The 20078-nt window shown below is 44.6% G+C and overlaps 1 protein-coding gene across 9 annotated transcripts in view; it reads left to right on the top strand.

The window, feature by feature from the left end:
- LOC121595923 (protein outspread) overlaps nt 1–20078 on the top strand; it is a 199856-nt gene that overhangs the window by 137575 nt on the left and 42203 nt on the right. For all 9 annotated transcript variants that reach the window (XM_041920384.1, XM_041920381.1, XM_041920380.1 and 6 more), the window contains exons 4-6: nt 906–971; nt 4501–4689; nt 4903–4966. In XM_041920384.1, coding sequence (XP_041776318.1) covers nt 906–971; nt 4501–4689; nt 4903–4966 — 319 coding nt within the window. The remainder of the gene's footprint in view (nt 1–905; nt 972–4500; nt 4690–4902; nt 4967–20078) is intronic.

Below are 20078 nucleotides of genomic sequence, written 5' to 3'. Positions count from 1 at the left end.
GTTGATTTTTTTTCTGTAAGGTAAAAATCAGATTTCTGACTGTGATCAGAGATTTTTGACCAGTCTTAACACTCCAGCGTAGCAATATTGTGATAAGATTGTATTTAAATAATATCTCTCTAACCAAACATTTTTGGGTACCGAGTTTATATTTATAGTTCAATGTGTAACAATTTCATGATATTAAATAAAAACTTCAACATGTTTCTCAACTCAAACAGACTCTTTGAAGTGCCTGTCTTCAATATTTGGTCAGAATGTGAAAATCAAAACAAAACAAAAAATCCATATCCACCGGATCCTTCCGTTTTTGGCTCGAACACCGGCCCCGTTCACCCCATTTCCTGGCCGCCCTAACCTTATAACGCCAATAAATGGCATTCCATAACCAAATAAAGCGTTTTCGGATAAGTGTTGCTGCATTGCTGTAAATTCATCTCACGGTGCCCGACCCACCCTCTGTCATCCAACCGCCAAAAAAAGCTAATAAAACACATGTCTGGAACGTTTTTATCCGCATCGTCTCGCGGTGGACGTTTATGATATTTTCATTTCCATCGCCCCGCGTCCCCCTCTCACTTACTCGCCTGAATTAATGCCTTTCTCCTTCAATTATTGATGTTAACTGTCTTGTTTTTGGTGGGTACTTTTATTCTCTTTGGAGGTTTTTTTGGAGGGAATGTTTCGGTGCTGCTTTACTATTTGGCAGTATGCTTATCTTTTTCAGTCCCGGTCTCCTCGTATGCGCAGCCTCCACCAAGTTTTGAGAACGTCTCCGGTTGTCGGGGAGCAAATTTATTACAACTGCGGCTTGTTTATGGTTACCGTAATTAATTTGCATTCTTTTGACATTTTCTTACCTGGTATGTGTGTTTTTTCTCTCTTTCTCCCTCTCTTTTCCACAGCGATGGCAACGAAGGTGGTTCGTGCTGTACGACGACGGGGAGCTCACTTATTCGGTGGATGAACATGTAAGTATAAACGCATTATCGATTGATTGAATTATGGTGGAAGTTATTACTCTTGACGGTTTTTATTCGTTTTTGGTGTTTTGAAAGGCATATTTTTAGCAACCACCAAAAAAACATTCTCTTTGTGGAGATGGTTAATAAATTGCTTTTCGTATGCAAAACATCCGACAGAACCGCTTGACCTTGCTAATTATCTGCAACCTGTGTGAAGGATAACTGTCCGAGCGAAGCAAATCAATTTTACTTAGCGTTGCAACCCTCCGGTCAAATCGTTTTTGTTGCATTTGTCTCAACGTACAACATCAGACATTTCGAATGACGCTAAATACTTGCCAGATAACGTAAAACAGGTGTGAGTGGCAAAAAGCCCCATACACAAAAGGCGCATTCAATCTCGATGCGTAAAGTAAAGGCATAGCACATACACAAAACACAACCAATAACGGAAATACTGTCCTACAAGCGAAACCTTATCCCCCCAAGACGCAGGGAAGGTTGCTTCACAATGGTCAATTAGCACTACCAAGAAGGTGACTAAAGTCCGGATCACAGCCTCCTTTTCCTCCCTATTTTTATCCTCTGCTCGTTTTTACGAGACAAAGCAAACCACCGTGCACCCTCCAAAAAAGGAACACGACCGGTACACTTCAGACATTATTTATAATAAGCTTGAAGAATTATTTTCCACCTCCACCTGTCTTTGGTTCCCTCCGACAAGCTATTCGAACACGTGCTTAAACGCTCGTTGCAATCTTTGTTTTTATGTAGGCACGCATGTGATGCGTACATGAGCAAATAAACACACAGAAAGCGCCCCATTAAAAATGTTTGCCGTTGATTGGTTGCCAGCCTTATATCGCTCTTCAAAGGATGAGAAGGTGTGCGAAAATTAACCAAAATATGCTCACGATTCTGCTGTCCAAACATCCCTAGCCCGAAGTGCGCCGAGTCACATAAAGTTTCTAATTGAATGGCTTGTCTTTTTTGTCCACTTTTTCGTAATTGCCGCTATCGGGGTGAATCGAGTTGTGTTATTTTTAAACTTTAATACCCAAATCCACCAATCCCATCCAATTGCGATGTTCGCTGTTGCGGCTCTTTCACGCTGAATATGGTGCCACGGATTGTCGATTTAATCATGGATCACCTTAAAAAGATTGGCTTTTGGGCATTCAACGCCTCGTGATGTGAGGTTAAAATGATACATTCGGCTTTGCTTTGCATATGTGTGCTTAAACAATTCTGGAAGGAATTTTTGCACTCAACTCAGCAGGTTGTAATGGATCAACGATGCGATACATCCTCACGTGATTCCAGCATCAAACCAAGTGTGCATTCGCTCGCTCACACGCTCGCATGCAGCGAGACAAGCAAATATTTTAAATCGTCCCGCTCAAGATAAGAATCACTGTCAGGGTTTCGGCTTACTATCGCCCCCGGCCCTGTGTCTGCAAATTAAGAATGTTACCAAGTTGATTGAAAATATGAATGCCTCTCTTGGTATCCGTTGAAGGCATAATATTTTGTCAGATTTTCGGAAGTAATCCGACGACCACACCGTCCGTCATGCTATTACGAAAAGATGAACCAGAAAACATGCCCTTGAATGCTGGAATTGAAATTCCACGTCGTATCCCGTTTGAGAATTTGAACAAAATGTCTGCAAATGCATAAAAGATTTTTTTTTGAAATTAATCTTCCCCAAGGTTAAAACCCTCCTACCAACAATGGCCAAACCAGCACACAGACTGTCTCAAATTCATTTCCCGACATTTTATTGCACGGCCATCGAATAGCGACGTGCTTAATCCTTCTCGGGAAAACCTTCACCAATAACCAAACCCAACCCAGCTCAACACAATCCTTGAGATGCCAGCGGGCTAAAGCTAAAGCTCCAAGGGCGAATGCAATCGAATGCAACCAAAAATTGAGAGTTAAGATTAAGAGCCAAACAAAAGCGAAACCGAAAAGAAATCCAATTTAATTTCGCAAAGACGTAACATACCCTGCCATCCTTTCGGGTAATAGCACCGATATCACTTCGCTCACAGTGCTCGTAAAGAAATAAAAGAAACACCCTATAAAATGTGCAGCTAAAATGGGCACTATCGCATACACATAGCGCGCGTCCCTGTTGTGCCGTGTGGCCCGTCGACCCACGACCGCTGCTGCTTAATAAAATCTCTCCACAGGTGGCGCACTGTGGCGCAAAACAACAACAAAAAATGGTTAGCGCCTCATCGGCGCATCTCTTGGTCCTGACACATTTCTTCCTGCCAAAGTAACAACGACAAAAACTGCAACACACCAGACAAAAGCGAAGGCTCAACATGCATCCCCAGAACACCGTAACACCTTCCCCGAAACGGTGGGGAATATAAATATTTTCCCAAAATGGGATTGATGTAATCCTTCCCTTGTTCGCATCCCTACGAATGATAGCGCTTCTCTTCTTGGGGCTGTCGTTGGGGTTTGTTTTTTTTTTTTTCTTCTGTTTGCCCATGCGTGCAATTTATAACAGCCTCCCCGAAATGGAGATTTTCTGTAAACTAATTTAACGGTTTTATTGATGCAATTTAGTTGCACACGGAGCGACCATCTCCGTGCTGTTACTGTTGCTGTGGTCTGCAAATCGGTGCGTCTGCACCGCACGGTATCGATCGATTCGGAAACCGTTGGTGTGCCATCACGGTGCACCCATTGATTGAGAGATCTTTAGCCGGTGAATGGTAATTCATTTTGATGGTGCCACTTACCTCCCCCGTTTGGTTTCGGAACGTTGTGCGTTGTTAATTTTAAGGATGCATTTCAGTGTTTTTATGGTTGAGAGATTATATCCGATGAGGGTCATCGAAATCCAGTCTCATGATTTAAATTATATTTTTTAATCACTGTTAGATATGCAATAGTTGTCTCGCTTTTCAAAATTATTGTTAAATATTTCAATTCAAATTTTGATTTAATTTAATAATACAACACGCGTTTGGGAAAAAATAGTCCTATAACGTCTTCAAAAACTCAAAAACTTAAACTAGACCGCTGCTTTGTGCGACTTTGATATAACTCAGGCCACATTCAGGGAACGTTTACCTCTATCTCAGTTAAGCATCATGTAAACCATGTTACATGTTCATATATATTTTTGTATGTAAACCTACACTTGTAAACTAATATTAGAGCACCCGTTTAAATCACTTTTGTTTGATGGATTAACTTTTAAACAAATAAACAAATAAGCAATAGATTAATTATAGCTAAGATGTATATTTTGATAAGCTTCACCAAAGAAAGCATTATCCTCCGAACCGGAATTCCAGGAATTTCATATCATATCGTCTTAGATTGTAAAATAGCTTCGAGAAAGGTTTGTAGAAGCATTTAAGGAGAATTATAGATACATAAACAAATGATGTAAACGCGAAAGTTATTTTTTCATGAAACATTATCACAACATTACCTTCCCTTTGAATACTTTCACACAAAATTTATATTAATTTCCATACAATTTCATTCTCTTTCCCCATTGCAGCCCGAAACAATTCCACAGGCCATAATCGACATGACGAAGGTCCTGGAGGTGACCACGGCCGACAACATCACCAGCCACCCGCACTCGATCGCCATCACCGCACCGGACCGTGTCACGTTCGTGAAGGGTACCTGCCCGGAGGAGTCGAAATGGTGGTTCAACGTGCTGGTAGCCTTCCCCAAATCCAAGGTACGTATCCCACCGAAAAGGCCCATCATCTCCATCCATCGCTTTGCATCAATCACGCGTGCATGCGCGTAATTGCAAATGATCGATATGCTTTCTTGCAAACTTTAACGTTTTAGTGTTATTCTCCGCCCAACGGGCCAATGGCAAAACTATTACACATTCACTTACTTGCTGTTTCTCCCCCCCCCCCTCCATCAATTCCCATCTTTACAGGGCCGTCACAAGCGAAATGCAACCTTCCCCGGCGGACAGGCGACCACGATTCTGCAAGCTCAAAGTAAGTAGATTGTTCTTTCGCTTCATTGCGCTTTCGAATTTGCCGTTGCGTTGCGGCCGAAAATTCGCACCCGAAAGACTTTCACCACGCACCCACGCGGCGGTGCTGCGGGTGGACAGGTTGTACCCTTCGACAAGCATTTTTTTCCACTGTGAGAAGTGGGGGAGGACGGTGTGGTAGAGTTGGATATCACCACCCATACCGAGAAGATCAGTGAAGCGTCGAATCCGCGTTCCTAAATCAATCATTCTTACGTTTCACGGGCGCGCGAAATTGATTCCCTTTCCCCCCCAATATAAAAGGCACAGGGAGGGAAGCCTGGCGGGAAAGAAGCCAATGGACAAATCCCGTTACATGACGATTGGTTCCGTCACTGGAAGGCCCAGCTTTGACCACCGCCAGAAGCTTGACCATCCTGCGCGAGCTGAGAGAGTGTCAGAGTCGAGCGAAGCGAAAGGAAGCTAAAACTCATGCTGCAAAAGAACCGCTAATGTGGCGTGAAGTTACAATGTGTGTTCCCTTCTGCCGCAGACGAATATGTGTGTGTGTGTGTGTGTGTGTGTGTGTGTGTGGATGGATGCGTTTTTAGGGTTGGATGGGGCACCTTCAGCTTTTCATACCTTTTATCCAACAGAACAAATTCTTTTATTTTGGTCTCGGTGAGGTTTTTGTTGTGCGGCAAAGATTTATTCTCATTCTAAAGAGCGCGGCACGTTCGATTCAATTCCTATAAGTTGTTCTGCCATTTTTTGTTCCATTTCAAATACTTTCTTCATTTGTTTTCCGTGTTTTTTGCGTCCCTGTTGTCGAACCAGAGAAACGTTTCCGCTGTGAAAAGTCATGCCTGGTGAAAGAAAGACGGCGTCCAGTGAAGATGACGGTTGAGGCTGTTTTGGGCGGTGAATCTTAGCTTTATTTATCATTCCCAGCCAAATGGGATCCCGCCGTCTTCCGGGATACATTTTTTGTCTTGTTTTTCCACGAAAAAAAGCAGCAAGACCACACACTCTTTTTCAAGAATTTCTACACATTTTTTATGTTGCGTTCATGGAGCTCTATCCCTTCAGCTTTAATCCCAACTGTCCAATTGGAGGCTTCTTGCACTCGTACGGTATGAGGAACCCGTGGTGCATCACGAACCGCAACCGGGCCTCACCGATCGCCACGATCGATTTATCTTGGCCACCGCACCTCCACCACTACTGCTTTGTTGAGGGTCAGTGCAGAGAGAGGGAAAGATGTAGAAGAAAAAAAATGATATAAACCCCGTTATGCAATCAATAATAATAAAAGATTTTGACATGTAGAACATTTCACCCGTTGTTTCTTCTTGCTGCTTTATGCTTTCTCTTTACTCCCCCTCAAACCACAAGGGAAAACTGTCTTTCTGCGGTTGGTGAAGTGTTTTTCTTGTGGTGTGGAAAAAAGAGCCGGGAGAAAAAGAAAACTCTCTCACACTCCGATGCATGGTTGCGATGCATTGGAAATGCAATCAGCCTATACCTCACATTCTATTCTACCATGCGTGATCACCGATTTGACGTTGGATCTTGCGCCCTTACCGGTTGTCGAGCGTTTTTTTTTAAACCATCGTTTCATAACATAACCTAGGAGAACACGCTCTGGCTGCTGCTGCTGCTGCCGCTGCACAAGATGCTCAACCAAAGGCGGCTTCGATAGCGACGGTAATGATGTTATTATTGTGTATTGCATTGCGGATTTATTCTGTCCCTAGATGCCCACTCCCGCGCCATGGGGGAAATACGGAACGGGAATGTGTATGTTTCCTCTTTTTTTGTGTGCACCCCTTTACGCCAGCGGCACAACGCACAATCGATCGCACTCGTAACCGGGCGCTTTGCGCGACACGGCTACATACGTTTACGACAAATGTTTGCCACGAGATGTGACCGAGCGCACTTAGATAAATCGGCATCGATGGGCATGGCGGCCGTCCCTTTCCCTCCTCCACTCCGCTTCGTGTTACACAATCGAGCACCAATTTAGAAGCTATGAAGCATAATCTCACCGATTTCGAGAGACTGTGTGCCGTTTGCCGGACCGATGCCAAGAACGCGAATGAATGGTTCGCTGCGGCCAAGCTGGCTGCTGCCCGATGTCATTTCTTGGCTCGTTTTTCTTCCCATTTTTCACCGTTTGTTTTACACATCCCTGTCCCGGGGGGGAGTAGAGAGCGGATGGTTTGTAGCCGTTTTTTGCACAAATTGGAATGGCTGAAGAATGGGAGGAGAGGGGAGGTGCCATTCTTCTGTCCCGGAGCTGCATTCGGATGCACCGCTGATGAGAAATGAAAACCCGAGGTTCGATTATGAGAAATTGCGGGAAAAATTGCTGCCATTACGAAGTGCAGGGCCCCTGGGCACCGTTAGAGGCGGATGGGTAGGTGGTGGTAGAACGGTGGAAAAACAGATTTGTCATTCGACTGATTGCTTGTTCTATTCGGTCTGTTTGGATCGGGATAAGCAGTAGAGAGAGAAAGAGAGTTATTTTTGTTGCATTCTTTTGCATAACAATCAAGCGTTTTGTTGTGCGTATTTCATACAGGGCGAATATTTTGCATACAAAATGCAAATTTTGATTCATTGTAAAAGTAAAATAAAATTATACAATAAATTTGTCAGTATTACTTATCTTGTTTTATCGATATCTATTGCAGTGAGACACAAACGCTTTTGAACGTTTTGAAAATTCTTATCAATTTTCATATCATATTGCACACTTTACATTGTAAGAGTATATATAGCTCAATATTGTTAATGGTAAGTGATATAATCCTCACTTATGTAAGCTTACTTATTAATCATTTCTTCATTTTTGCTTTAATAATGTCCATCATTATCGATCTAGAGTTTTTTTATGTTTGAGAATATCCATTTTTAAAAGAATTCTACATGGTTATTTCCAAATGAAGTCACTGACACGATCAATTAACAGGCTTATGTTGCTTGTACTTGAAAGCGAATTTAAGCAAAACTCAGAGCAGAATAGATGGCATACTTGCAATAAAAGGCGGATTGTTTCATTCTCTTCAGTAATTTGTTTCGTATTTTCATTAAGATATGACGAATCATAATCATCTTTGCATTGAAACGATATTTAAACGACTGTTTTACATAGTTTGTTGCACTTCCAGCGCATACCTGATCTCATTTGCCGCTGTTGAAGACAATTTGACATCCAGTGAGACGCTTCAAACACCCTAACAATCCTTAAGAACCACTCGTTCCATTCGCCCTTTGGACCACGATCTTAATCCACTTAAAGATCGAACGCTTTTAAGCACACAGCACCCTTAGAATTTGTTTGGTTATTATTTTTAATCTAACTAGAAGAAAACATTCGCGCCCCTTGAAGCTGCACGCCTGAAAAGAGCAACAAACAAACCGCGTAACGAGTGCAAATGCACAGGCAAACACTCTCTCGGCCCAGCCTCCACAATCCCAGCACAATCCTCGTACCGATAACAACACGCCTTTACTTTCCACATCAAACGGCGGCGGCAAAGTTCAGCCGTTCGACATCATCATCGGCAGCAACAGGAGCAGCAGCATCAGCCGTGCAAGGGGGTAGTGGCCAGCTGGTCCTCCCCCTTTCCCAATCCGGAAAGGTGCATTCGGCATAATCGAATCCGCCCGATTGTGTATGTGAATGTGTTCCGACTTGAGACTCATTGCCGATGCAAATTTATTCATAATTCTCCTTTTTCTCCAATTGTGTGCAATGTGCATCCAATTTCCCCTCGGCGCATCACCAATCAGCAGTAATTTTCCCTCCCATTTCCAGCCCGTTACGCAAGCTGCCCTATCGATCGTCCGTTCTTTCTTTTTTTTTAAGATCATGCGGAAGATGATGCGAAAGCGAATGATCACTGGATTAAACAAAATGAAGAGGGTTGGGACGGACGGTGTGCCAACTGGAGCCTTTCCTGCCAACCAACCTCCCTCCTTTGTCAACCCGATCGTAAAGCGTTTCGCAGCCATAGTGGCGCAACAGTCAAATGTACCGCTAGAAAATAAACACACAGAGTGCCCAAGTGATCGACCCGGTTCGTATGAAATTGCATTCTAGGATCGGCTAGAATCGATGCGACGACACGCCTCTCCCCGTGTTATTTGCTCACGCAATGGTGAGCAGGGGAGAGAACGCCCGTGGCGAGTGGGTGGCACACTCGTGTATGGAAAGGGAAAAAAATCCAATCACACTGCATTTCATCACGCATCGCATGGGATCGGATCGTAATCGACCTCGCACCGGCAACGCCACCTTGCCTCCCGCCGGTCGTAGAAGTAAGCGTAAAGATGCCACCCTCGTCGTGTGTCGGAACCGTGTGGACGCAGGGATCAATGGTCGGTGCACCGGTCCAGGGATGCAAATAATCGGTGCACCGTGGGTCATGCAGAATGCAAAAGCAGAATCGAATGCAGGCGCAGGCGCGAGTGCGAGTTCTTGCCAAAGTTCTATTCTCCTGTTCGCTTTTGCACAAGAAGACTAAATCGATTCGATCGCGCTACAGTGAGGTACCAATTTTCCGCTACATGGTAGAATGTGCTTTGAATTTTAATTTAAATTGTGTTTGATTGTATATATTGTAAAAACTTTACTCTCCAATGATTAAACAGTCATTTGGTAACCGCTTACAGTATACGCTCAGGTCCCAAACATTGTTCCAAAGACATTTGATTATTCAAAGCATCTCAAAATGTGGTTTCAATTCTAATAACCAAGAATAGCTCACATACGACACGCACACATACTGTACTAATCCGCACGTCGTGATGGATTGCATGTTCCGCATGACAAAGATGTGGTCGCCCGTGCTTGATGTTCGTGCTCAATCAATCGAGAGCCGCCCTCCCTTTCAATCTCATCCCTGTTCGTACCCGTTCTTTGGTCTACTGAGCTGTGGTCTTTGCCGTTCCTTCAGAACGGCGTCTATCTGCTTGGCTGCTAATTTCAGCCATTTCCATTTCAGCTTCATCAAACAACCAGCCCGAGCAGCCGGTGGGGTACACAGGAAGAGGAGAGCACATATTGCGCAAAGAAGCAATCCTTTATTTCGCGCTCGATGGTGGGCTTTGTGATGGGTGATGGAGAAGATATACATATTTGTTTATTTATTTATTTATTCTTGGCCAAGACCTCCTTCAAACCGCACGCGTGTGCGGAGTTTCACGGGGTCACGGGCATGCTGTGGGGCGCTTTGGAGCGCTTCGGTTAGATTGACGTGATGCTGTCGGGAGGGGTTTTTACCTCTTGATCACATATCGTTTTAATGGCTGGAATGAATCAAGCGCTGCGGTAAGCTGTCTGCAGTGAAGAAGAGCGTTGAAAAAATGTATTTTTTTAGTCTGCAAGATAGCTGCATCTCAAATCCTGCTACAATAGAATCCTTTTGTGCGTAACGTTACTACGCTTTACAACATTTACTAAAATAAAGCTATAAGTTCGAGAAACCAATATTGCATTGAATCGATCGTTACAAATATTCCTTGTTAAACAATCAGTCCATCCCAGCCCCAGGACATTCGCTCTTAACCTCCACATTGACATTAAGCAGCGCATCATCGTACGTTTCGCGCATCACCTTCAGCGAAAACATTTTACTCCTTCGCGAAAAAACAACACGGATTGATGTTTGCCCCAAAGGTCGCTCACGAAACCGCTGCGCGCTCGTGATCGTCGTGACGATAGCATCTTTTCGATGGATCCGGCTACCCTCGAGTGCTCCCGTTGCTTACACGCTGCGGACGACATGTTCTGACGATCCTGCTGCTCCAACCCCTCCGTACTGACGTTTGATGGAGCAGCTTCTTCACGGCGGGAAAACTGTTACGCAAACAAAACGGCGCAGCTAAGGGGAGATGGGAGACGGCTTGCTAACCTTGAGCGGCCTGTGCACGATCCGTCCGACGCCGCGATCCCCCACGGCTGATCGGTTTTGAGCGTACCCAGCGACGAGGTGTTGAAAGTTGCACCGCATCGAAGGTCGTCGTCGGCCATGTAGCTTGGGAAGAGTAGCGCAAAAACAAAACAATTTTCCCATGCGTTTCTGCCATTGCGTGCGACCTTTGCTGGGTTGGAAATTTTACTGAAAAAAACTGAATCTTTACCCACCCGGCTAGACGCAAACTGCTCTCTGCTCTGGCCCTGTTAGAACGCTTCAACTATTAAAGCCAATCATTGACACCGACACGGATCGTGCATAATTGTGGCACGGCTTCATCCGGCAAGGGGCTAATTTTTCCTTTCCTAATTGGCCCGAGCCTAGCCCGACAGTCGGAAACAATGCCAATCCCAGGGGGGAGGGGAGGGGGGAGCAAGTGTAGTGGGAAAATCGTGCATCGGGGAGGAGTTTCGGGAAACAAAGAACGAAACACACCACCAGCCATTGCTTTCGGATGTAAACCGTTCTCGACGCTTATGACACACGTCGCCGTAACACCTTTGTGGCGGGAACTCCAGATTCAAGCGCGACGCAGAGCCGGACCTGCATACATGCCCTGGTCTGTCTCAATTAGAGGGACCGTAACGATCCGATTGGGTGCAATTTGTTAAATGTCAGCTCACAAACCGTCCGCCCCCATCCGCACGAGTAGAATGTCAATTCCAGAAATGCACTACCTCCCCGGGAACACCCGGGCCACACTAACTCGCTTCAGAACTTCTGGTCCTTCGAACCGGATCGTCTTAGAACGCGAGCCAGGCGACCAGGAAATTGACTTGTGCGATTGGAGTAAAACACAACGCCGCACGCGCGCCCCCTTAACAGGGCGCTACAGTTCACGCATTCCAATCGAAACGGACAGCGCTGACCCACATTTTCCGACAGGCCGTACCGTGGCATAATCATATCTTCCGGATCGATCAGGGTGGAGCATGTGCCGGTTTGGTTTGATCTCGACCATCGTCCGCGACGTAGAAAAATGGGGGTGAGAGGGCCAAACCGTGCGCGTGCCAAACGTTCCTTATTTGAATGACCGTCGCAAAAGAGGTGGTGGAGGTGATGGTGGTAGAGTAAAAACAATTAAATTGTATCGCACTCATAACCGATCGCTTTTTGCAAAGGCTATTTCGAATGTAACCGATCGGACATGCGATCCGATCATGTGCCACGACTAATCGGGCGATGGAGAATGGTTTTGTTTGCCAAATTAATTACGATCGAAAAGATTAGTGTCTTTATTCCTTTCCTGTTACAAAGCCATTTTTTGTCGCTTTTCTAAGCGGATATTAGCGTGGTTTCTCTTTGCAGACTTTCAATTAACTGATACTGAACCATTGTCCCGAGCCATTGTCGGCCATCATTAGCTGGCTTCATCGTATTGTGAAAATTATTCATAAGTGAACAAATTTGGATCACTCACCACCGCACGCGTCTAATAAATCGCCTTCATTATCAAACCGTCCTCTGCTCTTTCACGTAGTTCCCCTTTAGTCGATCGGAGTGTTGAAAGATGATCCGGCTGCTACATTTTAGTGCACGTCATAAATTATGGTGATACGTCTGCGCCGTAATTGTTTCCGACGGCGGTGCTTATCGGGCTAATTTAAGCACCTTTTGCTCGCGTGCTCGTTTTCTTCCTTTCCCAACCGTATTGGAATTCGAGAGCAGGAAATCACCATTAAACAAATCGAACCATAACCTCAGCCTATGTAGGTTTCACTAGCTAGACACCCCGCGGAACGGGCGCAGTAGTCGATTGGCGCTGGATTATACATTCTATTTCTCATTATTAGATTTTATTATGCAGGGACAAAGCGCAACGAAAAAACGACGCAGAGCGCGAAAAGTCCCACGCACATTAGCAGCAGCGATTGGATTGGCAAAAGCGATCGTCGTAGGTGTTGGAATTGGCATGATCGTGCTGTGACTTTGACACAAACCCCAGCACGGTCACTGCAGCTCTACCCTCACAGCAACACACACACATGTCATCAGTGGTATGATTTATGTCGGTTGATAGTTTTGCGAGCGTTGGGTTTTTTTGTTTCTATATCCCGGACAAATGATTGCTCTTAGATGCTTTTTTTTAATATAGACTTGCTGCAGACATAGCAGATATAAAACAGAATGCCGCACCTCAACTGAAGCCCGCTATTAAACGATGTTCAATTAATCAATAAAAATAATTGTGAAGTATCAATCGACAATTAACCAATTAAACTATCGACAACCGTACGCCGGTAACGAATCCACGATTCCACTTACATCGTCTCCAAAAAACCCAGAGCCTTGCAATAAATTAATCGCAAAGATGAGCGGTGACAGATATTTGCGACATAAGCGAAGCAAACGAAACGTTCAAGAAAAACAGCAAAAACAAAACTGGGGAACCAAGCCAGTCACGAACCGAAAACGATCGCGATCTTTCCCGGTTAATCTCTGCCCTGGGACGCTCGCTTTTCCTGTGTCTGTGCTGTGCCTTGGTTTCTTCATAATTTTCCTTTGCTATTGCTTCTCGTTGCCTCCCTCCCCTCTCGCAATCCGCAAGTACAGAAAGCAAGTGTGCAGTGTTGTTTTCGCTTTTTTTATTTGTTTGCTCCAATGAAAATTCTACCGCGACGGAAAGAAAGGGAAATTTGCAACCGGCAACCATTGAAAACGAAACCCTCTCCGAACGATGCCGTCACCGTTTGGGAGGTGGTATTTAAAAACTGCATCACTATCTTCTTTCTGCCCCTTCACACTTTGTGGCGGGAAGGGGCGGATGGAATGGGAGTAATACGGGATGAAAGAAAAAGCCATAGACAGTGACGACTGTGCGCCTTTTTTGTGCGAAAGCTGCCAATACCAAGATCGGTGTGTTTCCCTGCGTTACGACAGCGACCAACGATCGGCACGGTTCGCTAGGGGCGGTCTATGATGTAGAGAAATGGAGACTAGCAGTGATCACTTTCCACTTTATGAGGTTTCGGTTTCGGATGGTAGGATAGGCGTAAGCTGGCTGTGCGGTAACGAATGGAATTCGTTTTTCCAGCTGACCTATTTACACACCGCAAAGCGAACTGTTTTCCAATTACGAAATTTGGGAATCCAATTTCTTTCCGTAATATCTATCACGGTGTGGTTGACTAATCGATCGCTTAAGTATGTTAGTCGCAAAGCATCAAGTGTTATGTTAACAATCAAAATTATAAGTGGTGTTTATTGGACAACGCTTTATTCCAATTCTAAACATACATCCAAAAACGAAATTGATTTCAAGTAGATATTATCTAACCGATTTTTTCTAATAGCCTCAAGCGTAACTTGTTCTCTAAATTCCCCGACAAACACACCGAGACGTTCTCATAATGGTAATTTTACCAAAAATTTAACCACCATATCATCAATCACTTTTAAACGGTTCCAAATTAGCCATCTCGATCAAATCGACGACGTTCGTCACTGATCATCGATCGCATACATTGGAGTGCACACCGGCAACCACCATCACCACGGTCAAACATAAGATGCGAAACGAAATTGGCTAATCGTGATCACCATTTATCTAATCCATCGGTCCATGGTTTTGTCGCTGGTCTTTCGCTGGTGCGTTTCGCCTCTCATTATGACCCCGGGGTGGTGGTGTGTGCGCAAAACTGCTATGACTGACCTTGACTTCACGCGAGGAACCACCCGCAGCGGGTCCGGCCCCGGCACGCCACAAGAACACGGCGGAGGCTTAATTGTGCGGCAAGATATGCATCTTAAATATGTGGCAGCGGGTGATCCGGGAGGATGCCGGGAGGGGAACAACAAAACACGCCATTTGACTTCTGACTGCATGTTTTATGAGTTGCTTTACGCAGGTGCAATATTGTTACCTTTTTGCTTTTTCTGTTCTTCTTTCGTTGCAGGTAAGTGATTCGGCTACGTTTCTAAACCGTAACGAACCGTAATTTTGGAGCTCCAGGCGGGAGTTCATTTTTGGGCTAAGTATCAGCATGAAACAATTTGTTAGCAACAAACATATAATCTTTTATGCAACAGCAGCCGTCTCATCGGTATTAAATTTCCGTCTGCTAGTGCAGTAGCCTCAGCATTTTGGGATAAAGAATGTCGCATGCTAAAACTGCGTCCTGTAGTGATATTAATCTCGGAGCCGCGTGCGCTTCTAATGAAGTCTAACCGCGCTAACAGCGCTGGTACGATGGTCGAATGTGTGCAGTAGACATGGGATATGAGCCTAAACACCCCATACAGTCCCGTGTGCCGTCCCCGAATCGATAATGAAAGCATTTAGCATGATTTAATAGCGAGCACACACGCGCACCATAAATCACGTTCCGCCATTCCAGCTGCATTCTCATAAATCATGGCTTACTTTGGCGCAAAATGCTAAATCTGATCCCCTAAAAAGACAACGTGCGCTCTCGCCCTCGTGTCACCAACATGCATGGGCACAACATCTCGAGCTTGATCGCTCGCGTCCTGTCGACGGGATTGGAGCGTGGATATTCTGCTCTAACCCGTGCCGGACTGGTTTTTTGCTTTTTGTTTAAGAAGCTAAAGAACTTGCAAACTATTAGGTAATTTGAACTGCTGTTACTGCTTCTGCTGCTGTAGTTCCCGGTGTTGCTGTGCTGCTGTCGTGGCACGGGGTCGATTTATGAGCTGCACCCGGCAAAATCCACGACTCTGTAGCATACTCTGTGTGTGTGCGCAGGTCAAAGGGTATTGTGCAGCGTTTATTGCAAGCCGGCTGTCGTCAAGGGTAGGTCGCTGAAGGATTGGCTTTTGGACGCTAAGTGTGCCGCAACGGCGTGTTTAGAACCAACTGGTTTGCATAAAGAAATCTCAAATTATTCTTACAGGGAATGGCGGTAGGACATTTTACTGTATTCCTATTCCATAATTACCTGATTTTTATTGAATCGATAAATGCTCAACATTGTTGTTAAATACATATGTGAACTTAACGACCTACCATAATCACTGGAATTTTAAAACTGAGATCGTGTTGAACTAAACATTCTGTCTAACAAGTGATACATGTGAGGAAATTTTATTCAGCACAATTTGATTTGATTGATAAACTATCATTGGTGAAATTTGCAGATGGTCCTTCATTTGAATAATGTTCTTTCATTGATTATTCATTAAACTTCATTTCGGATACAACATTTTTAAAATTTCATCATACCTTTTGGAACGCCCAAACATCCCGCCTAAAGGTAGCACACATGAAGCCGAATTTCATTTTACTCACAAATTGACAACTGATTGATCTCTGATGGGTCGGCACATTCTCGGCGGAAATATTTCCACACTTTAAACCCGTCTTAAGTATTGACACATTCTTCCGCTTTTCGATTTTATTCGACTCAATTCGTTTGACCAGCAAAGCTGCAGCTCCAACGGCAGCTGTGCGCAGCAATCGTAATCTTGCTTTGGCACGCTGGAAGACCCAAAATCAATACCTACCTGCCGAACATGAATAATGCAACCTTGCCGAAACATCAGCCCGCTAACGAGGCTGATTGAGACCTGGCTGGCTGATTGCGAATGCATGCCGCGCGATTGCAAGAAGCATTTACCTTCCCGCATGCACCGAACGCATCTGATGCTCATCGTGCATCAACTTGCTTCCTTCTACTTGATATCTCAATACTCTTTTCTTTTTTCTTTTTTTTTGCTCGAGGCATTTCTTTGTTATCCACTTTTGGTGTACTTTAAGCACCACAGCACAAAAGCCAAAAGTCGCTTAAGTCGAAGTCCGAAGACCGTATGCAGGATGGAAAGTGTGCTGAATAATGCAACATGCAGACGACATAAATCATCGGCAAAATTGCTAAGCAACAGTTTTTTTGGGAATGGGACTGATAAAACTCGTTTAGAACTCTGGTTAGAAGACTTATAGAGTTTCAAAGGAGGTACGAGGAGTGAAAAATGACTAAAAGAAAAGAAGAAGAGCAGAAATTAGTGATACATAATTCCCTTTACCGATATAACGCTTTTATCACACCTCTCGGGGTTTGAGTTGTCCGCCTCTACAAGGTTAGCACATTTTAGGCAATCATTCGCAAATAAATCGCTCCCCGCTCGATCGTTCGATCGATGCATTCGCAGCACGCAAAGTACGCAAAGGCTTTCGTGTTTATCGATTTTATTCGGAGCGCTTGTGATTTTTGAATTAACAGCCTGTTCGTTTTCCACGAATCTTACGATGGATTATTTTTTTAATCAATCGAAATCGGCTCTTCTCGGCCAAGGACCAAATTCACCTTAAATCTTCAGCCAGCCAGCCAATCCCTTCGAAGTCGTAAATCTTCTCCGGCAACTCTCCACGCATCCCACTGCGCATGTTAACATGCCATTATAACTATCCTTTTGCCACCATTCGATGATGATCGATTTGATGAAGAGTTTTTTTGGATAGGAAATATGCTGTATCCTTGGATATGAGGAAGAAAATTCCAATTCCACTCCGGCACATGGTGCAGTGCATGATTTGTGTGTTATAAATAAATATATATGTGTATGCCTGCACTTGCCATTGAAAGTGAAGCTGGCACGAAGCAATCACGAACAACGGAATGGCTTTTGCATTGGAGCTGACATTAATGCGCTGGCCGTCTTTGATTGAGCATCACGCAAGTCCCTTCGCCGATCCTGTTTAAACATTAAGATTACACCATCCCGAGTCTGCCGCAAAATGGCAAAGGTAATTTTGAGGTCTTATAAAAGATTAAAAAAAACTGCCACGCTTCCAATAAAAACTGCTACAAAATGCCTGCCGATTGTGGTGCAGATAGTGAATTATTTATTAATAACACACAGACGAGACACGCTCAAGGGCTGCATTGCGCGCACCGTTTTGTTCGATAGCAAAAAGCAGCCCCATCCCCCTTCGCGACCAGCATGCGACATGGCTTTCGCAACCTGGCGCGTCAATGCCGCGGCTGCGAAAGCATTCGGTCAAACATTCCGATCCATTCTGCAGGTGTTCGGTCTGTACGACACACCACTTGGCAGCACCGCACTTGTCTCTTCTTCGCCGTCCACTCTTGTGTGGCCAAAAATTATCGACGCTTGTTGTAGCTTGTTTCATTTATGTTTGCAGTGGTGATTGCACGAGATACGAGCACCACGTACGCATGAAACTTTTAGCAAAAACTAAAAAAAAAAAAAACAATAAAAACTGCAAATATGCGATTGCTGGCTGTGTCTGTCGCTCGTACAACGTGGCGCGGCGCGCTCATGCCTGATTTTGTATCCCCTATCGGGTTCGGAATTGTGCCAATGTGCAATTAAAAAACCTTGAGCCAAAGGCCTGCCACCGGCACTCGGTTTGGATGGACTCTGGTGGGCACAATTACCACCCCAAAAGCCCAAACCACCAGCGACACCGATTATCAGGCCTACTGCCTCTACAACTAGCCTTACGTTACCGCTGAGTTTCCCAACCAGCAGAGGAACTTTTGTTTTCGATGGAATTCGAAGCAGCTCGCAGCAACTCCGAAGGATGACCGGTTTTCATTATGACGGATTGTTCGGAGTGCGTTTGTGCGCGTTCGTTGTTTCTCGGCCTCAGCCTCGAGGGTCAGGTCTGCCCATTTATGGTGCTAGGAATCGGTTAAGCGACACACCAGTTCCAAAAAAAGTGACCACTATCTGGCCGCGCGGAAGGTTCGCGGTGCCACCCAAACAGGTGCCACAGGTGCGATCCGAAAGGCGTTGTGTCGTATCTCGGATCGCGATCACGTGAAGGGAGTGATTTTGTTTCACCTAATTAATCTGTTTTGCCATAGTAGGAAAATCTAATCACACACGCAAGCGGGCGTCTGTCTGATAGGCGCTTAGTTTTGTTTGATACCAAATTGGAGATATCAATTTGAAAAGGGGAAGCAAATAAATCGTTTTCACTGACCGCTTATGCTGCTGGTTGAGTTTAAATTGTTTTCTGTTTATGGTTCGACCACAACAAGTGTAAATTATTTTCATCATATCAAATCATTCTCATTAAAATGTAGATAACACAATAAAACCAACAATCGAATTCGTTTTGCCTGGCCTTGGTTAGTTTTATAGCCTGTGGTCACAAGGATAATAGTACGAATTATGAACACAATTTGATGGATTTAGATTGTGCTTCACAGTAATATATAATATATAATAGTAAACTATACAATAGATAGTTATCCTGGTCGTTATTTCATTGTCGTTATCCTCATCGAAGCCTTTTATGTTACTTCATAAAAATCATAGATGTCACAGCAAATATTGAAACTAAAGATTATATAGTGTTGGCCTTTAAATAAAATAATAAGCTGTTTAAACACACTCAACATCAATTCGATGTATGTTTGCGATACCATACAACGGATAACATACAGTAACCGATCCAATTGACATAATGCTACTTTTACCATCCCACAAGATGCTCCAAAAACTTGTACCTGACACAGCGTTCGCTTCTTCTTCAAATGTTACTACAGCTCAAAGAAACACGATGTTGCTGTACGCCACAGTGCAAACTAAAGCAAGAAGAAATCACACGATCACACTTTTAGAAAACTGCAAACACAAGCTGCATGCATCTTGCATGCATACCCGCGGTGAACCCATCATGTACGTAGTTATGCACGCCGTGCACTGATGCACCGTGCAGATGCACTTCGCGGAAGCAGTCTGTTCCTTTCCGAAAGAGCATGACATCTTTGACACTGGCCGTCCCCGTCCACAAGACTCTCTCCGACACGACTCGCTCTCCCTCCCGTGTGGGGCGACAAAGATGATAAATTAGCTTTTAATGAAGCCTAGACCTCTCGTTTTCGCCTCCTTGTCCCTCGCAGCTTGTCTTTGAAGTGGCAGAAGAAACCTGCATATTTGCAGCACACACCACCACGGTCGACATGAAAAAGGGACAAGTGTACGGTAGAGAAAAAACGATTCAAACGAAAAATTACGATGTTCACCCCGAAAAAAAACCCACACATGTTAACACTGCGACGCATTTTCCTCCAACGTACGCACCCAGGTCTAACAAAGCCGATTCGATCCAGGCCGCAGGCCGTCCCTTTCGTGTTCGTGAATGCCGCTGCAACGCAGAGCGCAGAACGCGGTACGGCCGTTGACCTCTCGCGATGTACCTCGACCCTGCCCTCT

This window comes from Anopheles merus, chromosome 3R (assembly GCF_017562075.2).
Source record: "Anopheles merus strain MAF chromosome 3R, AmerM5.1, whole genome shotgun sequence".
NCBI classification, from domain to species: Eukaryota; Metazoa; Arthropoda; class Insecta; order Diptera; family Culicidae; genus Anopheles; species Anopheles merus.
Note: the sequence above shows the minus strand (reverse complement) of the source record. Positions and strands in the feature narration are given on the sequence as shown.